The sequence below is a fragment of the Chenopodium album genome, chromosome 12 (assembly GCF_948465745.1).
Source record: "Chenopodium album chromosome 12, dcCheAlbu1.1, whole genome shotgun sequence".
Classification (NCBI taxonomy): domain Eukaryota; kingdom Viridiplantae; phylum Streptophyta; class Magnoliopsida; order Caryophyllales; family Amaranthaceae; genus Chenopodium; species Chenopodium album.
In genome coordinates this window covers 42623251-42640922 of record NC_137845.1, presented here as the reverse complement: position 1 = coordinate 42640922, position 17672 = coordinate 42623251, and the positions used below count along the sequence as shown (strand labels likewise).

Genomic DNA, 17672 nt, shown 5'->3' with positions numbered 1-17672 from the left:
AATGTGTCTCAATCAGTATATGCATGCTGTGTAGAATAAATTGTGGATCATGCACGTTTTAAATGCTCAATTGCACAAAAAATCATACTGTGTACTCCTAACAAGATGGATTTGTTACGTTTGCAACCAAAACTAGTTTTAATTATTAACAGCCACCAAAACTAGTGCATTACTCTCTTTTTATCGTTTCATATTCTATATTGTCATTTTGTCTGATTTTGTGAATGTAAGGAATATTGGTTAGAGCTTTCCTTCTGATTTGAAGAGACTCTAGTATCGATTCTTATCACATGATCTTGTGATTCTCTAAGACAAAAATAATAATAATGATAATAATAATAATAATAATTTCATAATTCTAAAAATTATTATAGAGAAAGATTTTGTGTGAGTCCGTTTTACGTGAATTCGATTTATAATGCAAACTCCCATCCCCTACCCACTGTCACTGTCCAGTCCTTGCCAGCGACCTTCTCCCTCGCAGCCCCCGGTGCCGGCGACCCCCCCCCCCCCCCCCGCCCAAACCTTTTCTGGCTTTTCAAACTTATCGTCACTCTGAATTATGAAACAGAACATTTGAAGTTGCCCCCAGAAAAAGTTTCGATTATCTCAAACCCCATTACTCTCTAAATTCAACAAGATTTCAAGAACCCAAATACTCCTTGTTCTTCATTCATCAAGTTCTCATAATTGAAGAAAACCAATTCACGGACCCCCAACTTTCTCTTTCCTATTAAAACTTACATGGTGGGTTTTTCTAAATTACTTTACTAATTTCTTTTTTGTTTTTTTTTTGCTCCTGTTCTCCTTGCTATTGCAGATACCATATTACCTTCTGCTTTGTTCTCTGCTTTGTCTCCTTTTCTATCTCCTCAATCGCTGTCTTCCCATCGTTGTCAGCGTGCAGTACTACACCGGACGAATTAGCGGCCGAGAAACGGAGGGTCTGTGCTTTGGCAAAACTAACATAGTATCTGATATATATGAACTGACAATTATAATGTAATTTCTGATATTTATTATCTAATATCTGATCATTATAATCTAATTTCTGACAATTAAGATCTAATATCTGACAATTATAATCTAATACCTGATAGGTGTAATCTAATATCTAACCATTATTATCTAATTTTCGATATTTATGATATTTATAATCTAATATCTGACTATTATTATCTAATTTCTAACAATTAAAACTATTTTTCCTCAAGTTTTTTTCCCTTTATATGACCGGATTCACGTGAGTTTGTTCTATACAAAACTTTTACATTATTATAATATAAAAAATACTATACATATCCCTTAGAGAGTTAGGGCTATACGGAGTATATGAAGAGTAAAAAAAAAAAAAAAAAAAAAAAAAAAAAAGCATATGGAGTATGAATATACTCATTAAACATTAATTACACTGATTTGCGCGTGATTTTATCATGCATTCCTATATTAATATTGTATCGAATAAAAAAATTATTAAATACTTATTTATAATCCTAAGGTCTACATATAGCATTACACATCGAAACAGATACATGTACCTTAATTTTGGCGTTTAGAATTTATAACGTGAAATGCTAAATACCGCCGTCCAAATTTATCGCCACCGCCATCATTTCGAGCAAACTGACAATTTTTCCCTTACTAAACCCAAACCCATCTTTCACCCTTATTTTTTTTTCTCTCTCCTCAAACACCAACCACCCACCTTTTTTACTACACAACCTCCACAACCACATATTTGGGGTTTACCGGGAAGCAATTGGCGGTGAGCTTAGGCAGTGGCGGTGGAGGCGGCGCGGACTTAGACATCGGCGGCGGCGACGGCTACGGCGGAATGGGTGGAAAGGAGGTAAGTAGTTTCCGATTTGTTTGTTTGTTTTTTTTTTTATGAAATAAGTGGTTGGTAACCGGAGGTGAAAACCGGTTGCCAACACCGGTAACCGACGACCAAGTCCGGTTGACCGCAGCCGGTAATCGGTTTTCACCTCTAGTTACCGGTGGTGGGCAACCGGTTTTCACCTTCGGTTACCAGCCACACCATATTTAAATTTTTTTTTAAGAAAATTGAGCAAATTTTGAATCAGGCTCCGATTACAGTCCATGGTAACCGGTTTTGGCCTCCGGGTACCGTGGACGGTAACTGGTTTTGACCTCCGGTTGACCATGGTAACCGAAGCCCAAAACCGGTTAACGTCGACGGTAACCGGAGGTCAAAATTGATTACCGTGGAGCTCCGGTTGATCCTTGATTCTTTTTACATCAAGCCACCTTGATCAACATCCATTTCTCGTCGACTTTCGCCGTCGTTGTGGATGTGCGGTGTAGAAGATGGTGGTTGATACGGTTGTGGTTGATAGACTAATGTTAAAGAATGAAAATGGAAAAAAAAAATAAGGACAAAATTGTCAATTTACTTGAAATGATGGCAGTGACGATAAATTTAGAGGGCGGTATTGTAATCAAATTTAAGCTCTTTAACCAAGATATTTTTTTGGCTTTTTTGGATAAATTGTACTATCAACTAAACATGGGCACGGGCCGTGCCCGTGCCGCCGCGGGCCGTGCCTGGCCGTGCCGGCTCCGCGGCGGGCCGTGCCGTGCCGTGCCTGAAATTGGCACACCCCAGCCCACGGCACGGCACGGCCCACGTGCCTAGCGGGCCGTGCCGTGCGGGGCCGCGGGCCAAACCGTGCCTACCTTTATTTTATTTTTTTTTTTTAAAAAAAAAATAAATGTTAAAAAAACGAATTAAAAACAAAAATGCATATAATAAAAAAAATACTAGTGCGATAATCCGAAAACACAAAAAATTGAAGAATAACTTATTTTATTATATGACGGTAGCCGGTACGAATGTACGATAATTCAATAATACAAAATTACAAAATAAGTAATGATAATTAAAAATCGTACAATAGTGTATGAATATTGAATAACTTCATTTATTATACGAAATACAAAGTTCGATAATACAAAAAGAATACAATAGTGTATAATGTAAATATGTAATCATGTAATTATTATTGGTCGTCTTCGTCTTCGCCTTCGTCTTCATCTTCGTCTTCGTCTCCTAGAGGTTCAAGTTCATCCGCCAATTGAGTGGATTGAGAAGTATGAGAACTAAAAGAAGTCGACGTTCCTTCATCGTCGTCGTTTTGTGCATAAGTACGATCTTGAGAACAAGTTTCGGCATCCAACCAATCCTTGAAGCAAACACACATTTCAAGTGTTTCGGGTTTTAGTCTTGTTCTTCTATCGTCTAGAACTCTTCCCGACGCACTAAAAGCTCTTTCGGAAGCAACGGAGGAGACTTGGATAGCAAAAATATCACGAGCCATTGCCGACAAAATTGGATGTTTCACGGCTTGTGATTTCCACCAATCGAGGATGTCGAGGCCAAACTTCTCTTCATCGTCCATGCCTTTCATGAAGTCGTAACTTAAGTACATTTGCAACTCCGAAACATCGCTTTGTGTTCTCCTAGATGATGATGATTCTGTACCTGAATACTTAGACATCAAGTTAGCAGCTTGTGCAAATAAACCTTTGGCCCGTTTACTTACATTTTTGGATGTTTGAGAAGGGGCAAATCGAGACACGGTTCCATATTTACTTTCATAAACATTATATAAATTAAAAAACTCATCCGTCACCTTATTCTTAAAAGTTTCAACATCATCTTCAAAATTCATGTTACTATAATAAATATCAATTAATAAAAAGGTGCCATCATATTTTTGTCTAGGATCTAAAATAGAAGCAAAAATATAAATCATAGGAATATCGGTGTAATATTTACGCCATTTATCCTCCATGGATGGAAGATATCCACGATAAACATGTTGTGATCGGTGTTCCGCAAAAAGTTGTGCAAGTAAACATGCATTGCTAAGAAAAGAATGAGCACAAGGATTATATACAGAAGAAAAACAATGTGTCATACCATATAGTAATTGTAAAAACTGCATATATTTTTCACAATTAGCCCAATCATCTTCAAGTAAAGCATTTTGTGGAAATTTCATATTATAAAAAAGTGTTAAATGAACCTTGTACTCGATTGCCCGACTCAACATTTCATAGGTGGAGTTCCACCTAGTTGGACAATCCGGTGCTATTTTTATGGTTTTTATCCGTTGTTGCCTGCAAAAACCTTTCCATTCTTGATATCTCATGTTAGAGCTATTAATAGTGCAAATAGCATTCCTTATTTTGTGATAAAATGGACCAATTGCTTGTGTTCCATCCTTCACACACAAGTTAAGAACATGACAAATGCATCTAACATGAAGTGCATCTCCATCTAATATAACATCGTTCAATTGGGATTTGACCAAATTCGCACTATATGTCATAGAAGTTGCATTATCGAAAGTCATAGACATGATTTTATCCCTAAGACTATATGCATCAATAGCTTCCATTAAATGATGTGAAATGTTAAGACCGGTATGAGGGTATTCAAGCATTTTGAAATGAATGATGCGTTTTTGTAACATCCACTCATTATCTAACCAATGACAAGTAACACATAAATAGTGAAGTCCGTACCCACCATCCCATGCATCGGCGGTTAAAGAAACTCTACTAGGAAGATTAGCTAATTCATTTACTAATTTCAATTTGTACTCTAGATAAGTCTTCATGGCAGCAGATCGAACGGTTTTTCGGGAGATTTTTTTGTGTTTTGGTTGTAGTGCTCGGTTAATATAGTTGTTGAAGGCATCATTTTCGGCGAAAAGAAAAGGTTGTTCTGCATGTACAATCATTCTCCCAAGTTCATCCCTATCTCTCTCGTAATTGTAAATGAAACCTTGTGGATGGAATTGAGAAATTTTAGGTTGGGTTGGATCACTAGATGGTCCACCACATTTTTTTGTATGTCTAGTAAGGTGTCCTGTCCCTCCCTTGGTATCGGCCGAGAAAATTTTACCACAAGTCCGACACTTGCATTTTTTTTCCATCTTTACTTAATTGATAATGTAATCCCCCGTATTTTTAAATATTTTATAAATGAAAATTTATTTTATTTATAATATTTATTTGTTATTTTTCATAATTTAATTTTAAAAGTTTCAAATTATTAATCTGGGTCGAAAATTATTTGAACAAATTATTTTATGCACCTTTATTCTACAATTTATGTCCAATCACACAAGCCTAACCCATTTGTTTACTTAATCGACCCATTATTTTTATGAGGCCCAATCTTTCTTTTTACCCTACAATAATTCTCTCCTATAAATACCCCATGAATCTCCAAAAATTTCCCACACAAAAAGGTTAGTCTTATTTTCATCCTCCTTTGTTTCATTATTTTGCTTAATGTTAATTTAATTGTTTTGGGTTTTGATTTTAGTATAAAGATTATATTTTTAGTATCAAATTATATTTTAATGGTATAAAGATTATAAATTTTAGATTATATTTATGTTATAAATTTCATATTTTATGAATTATAAACCTAGGGTTTCAATTTATTGAAAATCATGATTTTAGGGTTTTTATGAACAATTGATTTAGGGATTTGATAGTAATGATGTTTTGAAATTTTGGTGATTATAACTACTGATTAGTTTAAATTAATTCCAGATTATTTTGAACACATAGATTCGTGTTTTAATTTTTAGATTTTCGTTCGTTAATATTAATCCCGTTTTAATCCCGATCAGGTTCTAAACTCATCCGATTTTGACAAAAAAGTAGTGTTTTCCATGTGAAAACAACATTTTAAGAAAGACTCACTACCTTTGGTAGTGAGCACCACCCTCTCGTGGCCAAATTCAGCCTCTAATTATGATTTTCGGGCAGTTTTTGGTTTTTAACGAAGTTTTTTAAAATTTTATCCTTGAGTTTAAAGGGTAAGAGATAATTTAATTTTTCTATGGATAACTCAAGTATAAAGATGTATTTTGATGAAGTTTTGAAGTGGTTTTCGATTAGTTTAAAATGCTGGAATTTTATTTAAAGTAGTATAATTGTGATTTTAATAAAAGGGTGTGATTACCTATTAAAAGGGAGATTTTTAGGGGTTTTTATATAATTTTTAGATTTTTATTAGACTTTGAACTTGCTGTAATTTCATGTATAAGAGTGTATTTTAAGGTTTTTACGAAGAAAATTTAAAGAACTATATATAAGCCTTTAATTTTAACTAAAGGGAAGATTTTAAAGTGTTGTTTGATTTGGATTTTGAAGGTTTTAAAGTAAGTTAGTATTGCTGTAAATTTGATTGATTGGGTATTGATTGAGATGTTATTATTTGACTTAGGAGAGGAGTTTATTGAAGGTGATTTCTAGTTAGTAAAGTGGCATACCAATTCGTTTGCTCAAGGTACGTACAAGTTACGAAACCTTTCTTTTAGGTGCATGTTTAAGGACGACGGATCGAGAACTTAGTATCATGTATAGGGATGACTGAGTTAAATTGTTTGGTTATACATTGTGAATTTCGTATGACGTGCACTATTTTATATTGCAAGTATTATTTGTGCTCTAATTATGCAAGGTGCGCTTAGAGGCAAAGGTATATGATTGGTGTAATGATTAATTTATTACTCATTCATGATTATGCAAGCAGGATGAGTAAAGGAAGAATTTAAGTCTTCTAAGACGAGGTTGAGGTTTTGGGGTGCCTTATGCACTCAAGGTGTTTATACACCGAGGTAGTAAAGGAATAAATAATAAATGTTGCTTGCCACTAATAAATCAAGAATTGAAATTGAAAAGTTGTTTTACTTGATTGAATTGATATTGGATTGATTGTATTGTTATGCATATGAGTCATCACCAAGTCTAAACCTGTAAATCACGTAAAGTGCAAGATGGATGAGCAATAAAACTCTGGATTGGTGCACTTCTGGAGTAATGACAATCAGGGGTTGGGGTACATGGGGTATTAGCCGTGTACTTTTCTCGAGGCCGTCTGATCTACGAGTTTCTTATTTCAAATATTTTTCAAAACTAGGAGTTAGGTGAGATCTCATACTAACTACGGTCACGGAGTCGCGCCCGTGGTCGTTGGATGTTTATTGATGTTTCCGAAAGGAGGCATGGGGTTTTTCTTTTATTGATGTTCCAAATGGAGCATGGGTTGGACAACCTTGTCTATTGCGTAATCCAATGAATAAAAATAATGATTTACCTATTATTAATTAATGGAGTCTTAGTAATATAAATAGTTGAGTCGTGTGTTGAGTCTATAATTTAATGATGCATGATGATTGATTATAAGTAGCATGTTATGGATTTCTTAATTTATTTTGCAGCTTGTATGTACTCAGCTTTGCTGATTGCGTGCTTTGTGTGTCTTTCTTTGGTCATGGCCTTCGCCTTTCAATGACCCTGTGACGATCCAATTTTTACACTTGTAATATTGGGGAGCAGAATTACCACAGGTTCTTACACATGCAGCATTCATCAGGGTTGTGGGATCTTGAGTAGAGAGTTGGTTGTTTGCATTTTATTTCTTTTGCAAGTTTGAATTTATTTTAATTCGATTTTATTCGACACTATTTCTTTTGGGTTTGAATTTATTTGAACACTGAATTTAATCACTTACTACTTTTATTGGGTTTTGAATAAGGGCCTTAATGGTTCCAAGTTGTATGACTTAATTTGGTTTCATTCGTTGGTTTTGAAACTTATTTATAACTGATTTAGTTTTTCCGCTGCTATTTTCTGATAAAGCCTTAACGTTTGAACACGTGGCGGTAGCACGCCAGTAATTCTCTTGTATATTGTTCAGGGTCCTCACAGGTTTAAAGAGAGAATTATTGGGGTGTTACAGATAATGTGCCCAACATTCACTCTTTCTTTTGGTTTGAGCAAAATCCTCTTCGGTACACCACTCTAATATGTTAGGATTTTGGGTGGATGGTTCACTCGACCCGGAGGCTTGTGTTTGGCTACCTTGGGAAGGAGGAGGAGGAGGAGGAAAAGGAAATTCATATTGTTGAAAATGGGTTTGTTGAAATTGGGTCCAAGCAGCCATATCATCCATTTGTTCTTGCCCTCCCGTGTTTTGGGGATGAAAGAAAGGGGTGGAAGTGTTTGGAAAGGGCATGTTAGAAGAGGGAAATGGCATGTTAGGGGGGGGGGGGAGGGCATAGACATTGAAGTGTTTGGGTTTGGTGATTCCCTACGTTTTGACTTGGCTTTTCTAGAGGAGGAGGAAACGTTCTGGTTTGATGCCATGATTAATTAATTATAATAACACAACTAACAATAACAAAGTAACAATTAACAACAATTAGATCAATGAGAATTAATTAGTAAGTAGTTTTTATATAAATTAAATTTTCAAAAATAATTATAATAATAGTAGATTACTTGGATCAATGAGATCCCAGGTAGGAGAGGTTAGGATCGACGTTGTCCAGAGCCCAAATCCCGCCTTAGACAGATTTCAACAATCCAAATAACCCACAATTAAAATAGAAAGTAATTTTTATATAATTAAGTAGTTCCAAGAATACAATAATAATAATAATAATAACAATAATAATAATAATAATAATAATAATAATAATAATAATAACAATAATAATAACAATAACAATAACAAATTAAAATAAAGTTGAGTTAGATCTTACAATGACGCTTCAATGCTTTCCCAAATTTATAATTTCTCGAACTTATAATTTCCCGAATTTTTAATTTCCCGAATGTAAATATAACAATTTTTTTTTTTTTTTTTTTTTGGTAGTAGACTAATAAAAGTAATAATAGTAAAAATGTAAAATTTATAAGAGAGTAGGAATTTTTTTTTTCTTTTCACAAAAGAGAGGAAGATTGTATGATTTGTAGGAATTTGAGAATTGAGAATTTGGGAGTAAGAAAATTAGAGAATAAGAGAGAAGAGATGAGTTGAATTGTGAAAATTTTGGAGGAAAATATGAGGTATTTATAGGGGATTTGGGTGGGCAATTGGGTGGAAAAGTAGCCGTTTAAAAGCTGTTGGAAAACGGCCATAAACGGCTACTTTCCAACGGCCATAAGGCACGGGCCGTGCCGTGCCTTGCCTGGCTTCGTGCCGGGCCGTGCCACGTGCCGTGCCGGCGGGTCGTGCCAGCGTGCCGGCCACCGTGCCACCCGCCGTGCCACGGGCCGTGCCCGTGCCAGACCCAGGATTTTTGTTCACGGCACGGCCCACGGCCCACAGGTGGGCCGCCGTGCCGGAGTCGTGCTGGGCCCGTGCCGCCCGCGTGCCGGCACGGCCCGTGCCCACCTTTACTATCAACTGTAAATCCGTGACATCTATTGGCTGACCATCTGACACAGAGGCCCAACATTTTGTTTTGATTACCACATCTCACACGAGCGAAAATCTTAAAATCTTTCTGTTTACATCATCTCATCTAATGAATCTCTTTCTTCGTTCATTAGTAATATTCCATTTTCACATCTTCCTCCTACACTATTTCCAGTATTTCCCACGAAATCATACGGAGTAGTTAACAAAAGAGATAATGTCGCCTGAAAAACCCACAACCACCGCAGTACAGCCGGAGATTGATGAAACATCCGAGACTCGGAACGAAGCAAGACTAAAAATCATGGAGCTAGCTAACATGATAAGTATCCCCATGGCATTAAACGCCGTTATACAACTCAAAGTGCCCGCCGCAATCTGGTCATCCGGCGCCAACACCCCTCTCACCGCCGCCGAGATCATCCCTCTTATCCTCCCCAACAACCCCCACGCCGATGCTGATAATCTCGGCCGCCTCCTCCGCCTTCTCACCACCTACGGCGTGTTTTCCGAGCATCCACCGCTAGCCGGCGACGGTCTCCGGCGATATTCTTTGACGGACGTTGGCCGGACTTTGGTCCCCGGCGGCGGTGGAGGTGGTGGAGGCGACGGCGGTGGTGGTGATGGGTTGTCGTACGGGGAGTATGTGCTGCAGCACCACCAGGATGCGTTGGTGCGGGCGTGGACGTTGGTGGATCATGCGGTGGTGGGGCCTACGTCGAAGACTCCGTTCGAGGTTGCGAATGGGGAGCCGGCGTATGATTACTACGGGAGGAATGATGAGATGAATGAGCTGATGCAACGGGCAATGGCCGGGGTGTCGGTACCGTTTATGAAGGCGGTTGTTGGTGGTGGGTATGATGGGTTTGATGGGGTGGTGAGATTGGTGGATGTGGGTGGGAGTGCTGGTGATTGTTTGAAGATGATTATGAGCAAGTATAGTTGTATAAAAGAAGGGATTAACTTTGAACTTCCTGAAGTTGTTGCTCAAGCTCCTCAAATCCCAGGTTGGTTCTCTAATTTTAGCCTTTGAATTGATAGAAACTAAAAAATTGATAATTAGTCTTAATCATGGTACATAAATGTATGTGACAAATTGATTTGTTGAAGGAGTCATTTGAGTCGTAATCAAATGATAGAATCATTGACAAATTGATTTGTTGAAGGAGTCATTTGAGTCATAATCAAATGATAGAATCATTTAGTTCGATTTCGGGTTACTGATCACAAAAAGTAAATTTAGTGTCATAGTGCAGTGTTAAGAAGGGATTATACATTATAGTTACACTTTATCATAATGGTGTTTGTAACTATATTAAAGCGACGAAAGAAGTGATAATTGTTAATTGTGACTTGTGAGTTTGTAGGTGTGAAGCATGTTGGTGGAGACATGTTCAAGTCGATTCCTTCGGGTGATGCAATCTTCATGAAGGTATCAATTCTGCCCTTGGACCTCTTTTTTACAGACTACTAAAATCCGTTTTGTATAATTTTCTCCATCTATACAAATTTGTTGACATGAGTTGTCTACCTCTATTACATGGTCCTTGCAACATTTAATATTGAAATTAGACGTGTGCATATTAGTGAGGTCCATGGTATGAACAATTTGTGAAAGAGACAAGCTTTTTAAACTGTTGGGGTCTTGGGGACTGCTTAACTATAGGGTGTGCTGTTTATGTATGTTTATTGTGGTTGATCTACTTCCTCAAAAAATAACAATAGGAAAAATGTAAGATGTCTAATTGTAGGATAATTCTCGTACTCTTGATTTATCATAGACTATGGAGTTTCGCCAATGTATCCATGGTAGAAGGAATTCTTTATAAACGAGTCTAGTTCTGTGAGGGTGATGCCATTTGCTAACATTCTGCTTGGCCTATTAGCTATAAAGCTATTTGCTCTTTAATCCTTGAGTTCAACCAACATATATGGAATCTTTTGGCTGTTTGGTGTAGTGATGTTATAAACTTGGATATTATCGTTTACAATCAAAATAGGATATTCGATTTGACATAACATGTAGTGTAAGTGTGTAACTAGTTTGTTTGACAGCAGCGTTGGTGAACTAGATGCTTAAACTTACACTGCCTGCATTATTTAAATCTTACTGTTTAGTATCTGACATAATGAGACTAGAAAAATGAAAATCTAGCGAAGTATCACATGTTTTGGTTGGAACTATTGCCTTTTAATATCTTATCTTTGCGGCTGCTAGTTTTGATGGTAGAAGTGGTGAGTTCATGATGTAGGAATGAGGACCAAAAATCTGTATAAAATATTGTGATATAGGATATAGCGGTGATTAACTTATTTGACTGTTCTTATATTTCTAATTTTGACTGTTCTTATATTTCTAATTTAGCTTATTCCATGAAAAGGCACCAAATTTCTGTTGTTGTATGATTTGGTTTCTGAATTTTAGTGTTTGTACAAACTCACCTACTCTGTAAATTGATAGTTTTGCCTGCTCCCTTTAATAAATATACATATATGATCCTTGTTTCGGCATGATATAACCTGCTTTAAGCGATTGATGCACCAGAATGCACATATATGATCCTTGTTTCGGCATGATATAACCTGCTTTAAGCAAGATACTCCTAATTTGGATCAAACTTGGCCTGGAATATGAATATGGCATAAGCTAATGTTGTGCAGTGGGTACTAACAACATGGAGTGACGATGAAATCAAGCTGATCATGAAAAACTGTTACGAGGCTCTTCCTGCAGGAGGGAAATTGATTGCCTGTGAGCCCGTGTTACCTGATACTTCAGATGACAGTCATCGGACACGGGCTCTTCTTTCTGGAGACATATTTGTCATGACAATCTATGGGGCTAAAGGCAGGCACAGGATGGAAGAAGAGTACCGACAGCTCGGAATCTCTGCAGGTTTTCCACATTTCAGGGCAGTACACATTGACTACTTCTTCACCGTCCTTGAATTCCAAAAATGATTCTTGCAATAGGTAATTGGGGTTACATTTCATGTTAAGAGATGTTACGTACACAGTGGAACTGCCTAAATAATAGACCAGATGTATTGTCATCCTCTTCATTAGTCATAAATCTTTTCATAGCACTATTGGAGCATTGGTCCCTTGATTAGTTGGCTCTATCACACTCCCAGTTTATGTATACAATGTGAAATGTATGAATTTAGTGCCTTTTATGCAATTTATTTTGGGTCTGAATTTTATTTTCACTTCTGTATTGTTTCTATACTTGTTATCGACTTATCGTGCAGAACTAATCTGATTGGGGACTTAAGAACACGACTTGCAATTAATCAAAGTGAACGAACAAAAAATTTTGTTGAGACAACTTAAATTAACTACAGAGTATCGAACAATAGTTAATTTTACCCCTAGTAGATGAAGTACAGAGAAGTAGTCTTTAACATTCTGTTATAAATTATAGCCCAGGAGTAGTTGTGTTCTCAATAATATCCCTTGAGAGTGCAGAGTTGGCGAGTCACACTTGGGTTTGGATACTAGAGTCATTAACTCGATTTATGGGTGTTAAAAGTTAAGCTTATGATTTGAGAAGGATTTTCTTTGTTATACGAAGTGTTTGCATTTTAAATGGTGGCAAATGGGGGTAGCATAGGAGAGCTTTGGTGGTGCGCAAGTGGGTGCCTGATACTTAGTGATGCCATGAGGTGTAGGGGAGTGTGGTGTTGGTTTAGATTTTGGTCAGGTGAAGTTTAGTGAGGGGCCCAGTAATAGATTTCTTTTTTGTGTTCATCATCAAAACTTTTTTTTTTTAGAGAACATTTGAATTTGAAATATCATCGTGAGTTTTTATAGGCTGCTTATGAGACGAGATAACTCGTGGACTACTCGGTCAATATTCGGTCAACACTCAAGTCGAATAAGTTCGATTTGGAACTCTAATGAGTCGAGTCGAGCAAGCCACTACTCGACTCGAAAACTCGTGAGAAACTCGATATAATTAACATTTATTTCTAAAAATATTATATACTTCAAACAATTTTTAAAAATTATTCTCATAATGTCTTAATTAAGTCTTAGCTTCAAAGGATAATGCATTAAGATAACATTAATAACGTTATAATTGTTTTTGTAATCACAATATCATACAAGAATATTAAACTAATTAAAAACATACTATTACTTAAATCAAATTTACAATTCTTTGAGAAAATAAAGCAAATTTAGATTGTATAAGTAATAAAATGTTAAGGTTGTTAGTTATAAAATATTATGTATATTAGAATGTTGATGGTATGTATATGTGTATAATACTACAGTTGTACAAAACTATACTTAAAAAAAATAAAAAAAAAATAAAAAAAAAAACCCTCATATTATTGGTTGACGGGTCGGGTTTGATTCGCAAATTTTGTGGGTTAAACAACAGTCAAATCGGGTTATGAGTCAATTTTTTTTATTCAAGACTCAGAAAAACGGATCGAGTACGGGTCGAGTTTACGGACCAGGTCGAAAATTGACGGGATCCCTTATTCCTTCCCCCTAGCTCTCAAAACTGATAAAAAAAACTGTGAAGAAATGGAGTGAGCTGGCCGTTGATCTTTGATGACTGTAACCGTTTTTTGTATTTTTATTTTTTATTCTTTTTTACTACGGAGAAAACATACACAAAATAAGGCTACAATCCGAGTGAGAAAGTGAGGAATTACTCCGTCTTTCTGATACTCTGAGCAATGATGAAGATGGCGACAAAATCTGGTAATCTTCTTTACTGCAATTATTATTATAATTTCTTCACCTCTCTACTTGGATTTCGTTGTTTTTCCAATTGCTCTAAATTCCTTGCTGTTGATGTTGATGTTGATGATGACGACCCCAAATTATTTCTGAAATTTGTTAGACAACAATCCAAATTAGGGTTTACTAATGTTGAAATCCCCCTTTCCCATTTCCACCATATGAAATCGATACGACCTCTTCCTTGTATCATTGATTTCTGTATGTTATTGAGTGCCATGTCCAAGATTAAACCCAACCCTCCTTTCTCCACTGTCATTTTGCTTTACAGACAACTCCAGTTCTTGAGTCTTCGCCCAAATGATTACTCCCTTACCATCCTTGCTAATTGCTACTGTCGTTTGAACTTTGTTGATTTGGGGTTCTCTGTTCTCGCTAACATTATTAAACTTGGTTTTCAACCTAATATTGTCACCTTTACTACTCTCATCAACGGCTTCATTCATACTAATCAGTTGGACAAAGCTGTTCATTTGTTGGATAAAATTCTCAAGCTTGGCCTCCAATCCACATTAGTCTTCTATCTTCAAAGGTCTTTGTAGGTCCGGTGATAACGCCGCTGCTCTCAAACTTCTTAGAAATATGGAGTCTTATGGACATTGTATGCCTAATGTTGTCATTTATAGCACTATGATTGATAGTCTCTGTAAAGACCAGTATTACCTGAGGCTCTCCATCTTTTCAAGGAGATGAAAGTCAAGGGAATTTCCCCTAATGTTATCACCTATAATACCATAATTCGAGGTATGTGCACTTTAGGGCAACAGAAGGAGGCTCAAGAAATGCTCACTGTGATTCTGAGGAACAACATAACTCCTACCATTGAGACCTACAACATGTTGATGGATATGTATTGTAAATATGGCAAGGTTGGTGAAGCACAGGACATTTTTGTTCACATGACTGAGAGAGTATTTGTTCCCGATATCATCACTTACAACACTTTGTTAGATGGATATTGTTTACGCGGTGAGATGGATGAGGCAGAAAATCTTCTGGATTTGATAGTTTAAAATGGCTGCAAACCTGATATAGTTACTTACAGCAGCTTAACCAATGGCTATTGCAAGTCTAAAAAGATTGACAAATCTCTTTGTCTGCTCCAAGAGATGTATTATAACGGATTGACCCCTAATGATATCACGTACAACACTCTTATAGATGCTTTGTGCAAAGACAATCAGCTCAAGCTTGCACACCAGTTTTTCAAAGAAATGGAAGTTCATGGACTAAAGCCAGATGTAATAACTTGGAATTCATTGGTTCATGGCATGTGTAAGAATGCACAAATAGATGAGGCAATTGCATTAATGAAGGAAATGAAGAATACTGGAGTGGTCCCTGATATTATTACATACAATATCCTAATGGATGGTTTGTGTGAAGCTAATCGCCTTAGAGAAGCGGTGGATATTTTCACTTCTCTGCCCGCGAAGTGCTTACAGCCCAATGTATTCAGTTATAATATAATTGTAAAAGGATATTGCAAAGAGGGTTTGCTTGATGAAGCTACTAGTCTTGTAGAGGAAATGGAGGACAAAGGGTGTTCACCTGATGAGTGTACCTACAACACTATCTTTATGGCAAGGATGTCAGTAGGGCATTGGAACTAGTCAGTACCATGAGAAATAAAGGGTTTGCTGCGGATGCTCACACGGCTTCTTCATTTCTCAGCTTCATTACTGATCATGCTGTTAGCGATTCAGACAAGGCTTTGCTTCGTAAGTATTTTGAGATATGAATTGTAAGGTATTTGGCTTTTGATAATTTTAAATTATGGTTTATGTTTAGACGAGGTGAAACCCCGTGCAATGCACAGATATTGACTAATTATAATGAAAATATAATTAGATATTAAAAAACTAAATTGATTGATCAGTATTAAACCGTACGAAATACAGTTCGTATTAAAACAATAAAAACATGAGAGAGAAAATATTTAAATATGTGATAGTTATAACGTACAAATCGATATTTTAGAAAGTTTGCTTTAGATTTTATATAAAATAAAACTCATAATCTAAATGCAATCTTTTTTTTAATGTAATAATATTTTTTTTAGAAAGTAATTTTGGCGGGAACTTTTTTAATAACACATTGACAAGTATCTCTTAAATTCGCTTTTAGTAGTATGTAATTGGTGATTGATTCTGCTTCTCCGACTATCTATAGTTATATATATGATATTACGATGTTACTATATTACTTGTATTGTGTAGTACTGAAGTTGAAATTTGAACTTTATGATTATGGTTCACACCTTTTTTTTTTTTTTTTTTTTAACATTAGTGGAGTATTGCATTTGGAGGCTTGCCAATAATATCATGTATCATTTTTTTTTCTTTCAGTAATTGTTGCATCAAGCTTTTAATACTTGTCACTCTTGGCATGTGTCTTCTATTTATATTGCCCCTTGCCCCCCTCCCCCCTCCCCGACCCTTTGTTTCCGTGGTTATGCTTTCTTCCATACCAAGAGTGAAACTATAAGTGTTGAGGCTATAATTCCTGATATTACTAATTACTAATTCATGTATAAGACATGCACTTTCCCTCCTGATCATGGTGAGTAATTAATAGATTATAGAGTTGTATCAGATACTTCGTGGTGGAATGAAGAGGTGAAAGCAGTAATTAAGCAAAAAAGGGAATGCTATCAAGCCTTAGGAAAATGTAGGAGTGATGAAACCTTTGCAGCGTATAAGGAGGCTAAGAGTAAGGCAAAGGCAGCTGTTCGCCAAGCAAAAGAAAAGGCATATCAGGAGGTTTATGAAAAGCTTGATTCCAAGGAGGGAGAAAGGATCATTTATAAGATGGCAAAGAGAAGACAAGAGGCAAGGAAGGATATTGGCATGGTGAAGTGTGTCAAAGATAAGAACCAAATGGTCCTAGTGCAAGAGGAGGGCATCAAGGACAGGTGGAAGGGGTACTTCGATGAATTATTTAATGGAAGTAATGGAGTTGTGATAGGAGATACCTCTATGAGTGATGAAGAAATCAACATGGAGTATGTGCGAAGGATTAGGAGAGTAGAGGTGGAGATTGCACTGAGGAAGATGAAACCTAAGAAGGCGGTTGACCCTGATGGGGTACCGATAGAGGTGTGGAGGTGTTTGGGTAAGATTGGTATTGATTGGTTAACAAACCTTTTCAACAAGATATGGACGGCTACAAGGATCCCACAAGATTGGAGGAAGAGCACCTTGGTCCCGGTTTATAAAAACAAAGGAGACGCTCAAGATTGTTCTAACTATCGAGGAATTAAGCTTATGAGCCATACTATGAAGTTGTGGGAAAGGGTGATTGAACAAAGGTTGAGGGCATGCACAAGCATTTCAGATAACCAATTTGGTTTTATGCCTGGGAGATCTACTATGGAGGCAATCCATTTGATAAGACAAATGATGGAGTTTTATAGGGTAAAGAAGAAAGATCTTCATATGGTCTTTATTGATTTAGAGAAGGCATATGACAAGGTGCCAAGAGAGATACTTTGGTGGGCAATGTTGAAGAAAGGTATCCCACGAAGGTATGTAGACCTAGTTAAGGATATGTATCGGGATGTGTCAACAAATGTGAGGACATGCGGAGGGTTGACAAAAGATTTCCCTATTACAATCGGATTGCATCAAGGGTCTGCATTAAGCCCTTTTCTTTTTGCAACGGT

At 36.6% G+C, this 17672-nt stretch overlaps 1 protein-coding gene and 1 pseudogene across 1 annotated transcript; both read left to right on the top strand.

Annotated features, from left to right (window-relative positions):
* The first annotated feature begins 9360 nt into the window (after nucleotides 1–9360).
* On the top strand, nucleotides 9361–12462 carry LOC145572418 (nicotinate N-methyltransferase 1-like). Its single transcript, XM_081631392.1, has 3 exons — nucleotides 9361–10260; nucleotides 10621–10685; nucleotides 11915–12462. The coding sequence occupies exons 1-3, from the start codon at nucleotides 9471–9473 to the stop codon at nucleotides 12212–12214; spliced, it is 1155 nt and encodes a 384-aa protein (XP_081487518.1). The 5' UTR covers nucleotides 9361–9470; the 3' UTR covers nucleotides 12215–12462.
* A 1146-nt stretch (nucleotides 12463–13608) lies between these two features.
* Nucleotides 13609–15880, top strand: LOC145572417 (uncharacterized; annotated as a pseudogene).
* Nucleotides 15881–17672: the final 1792 nt, after the last annotated feature.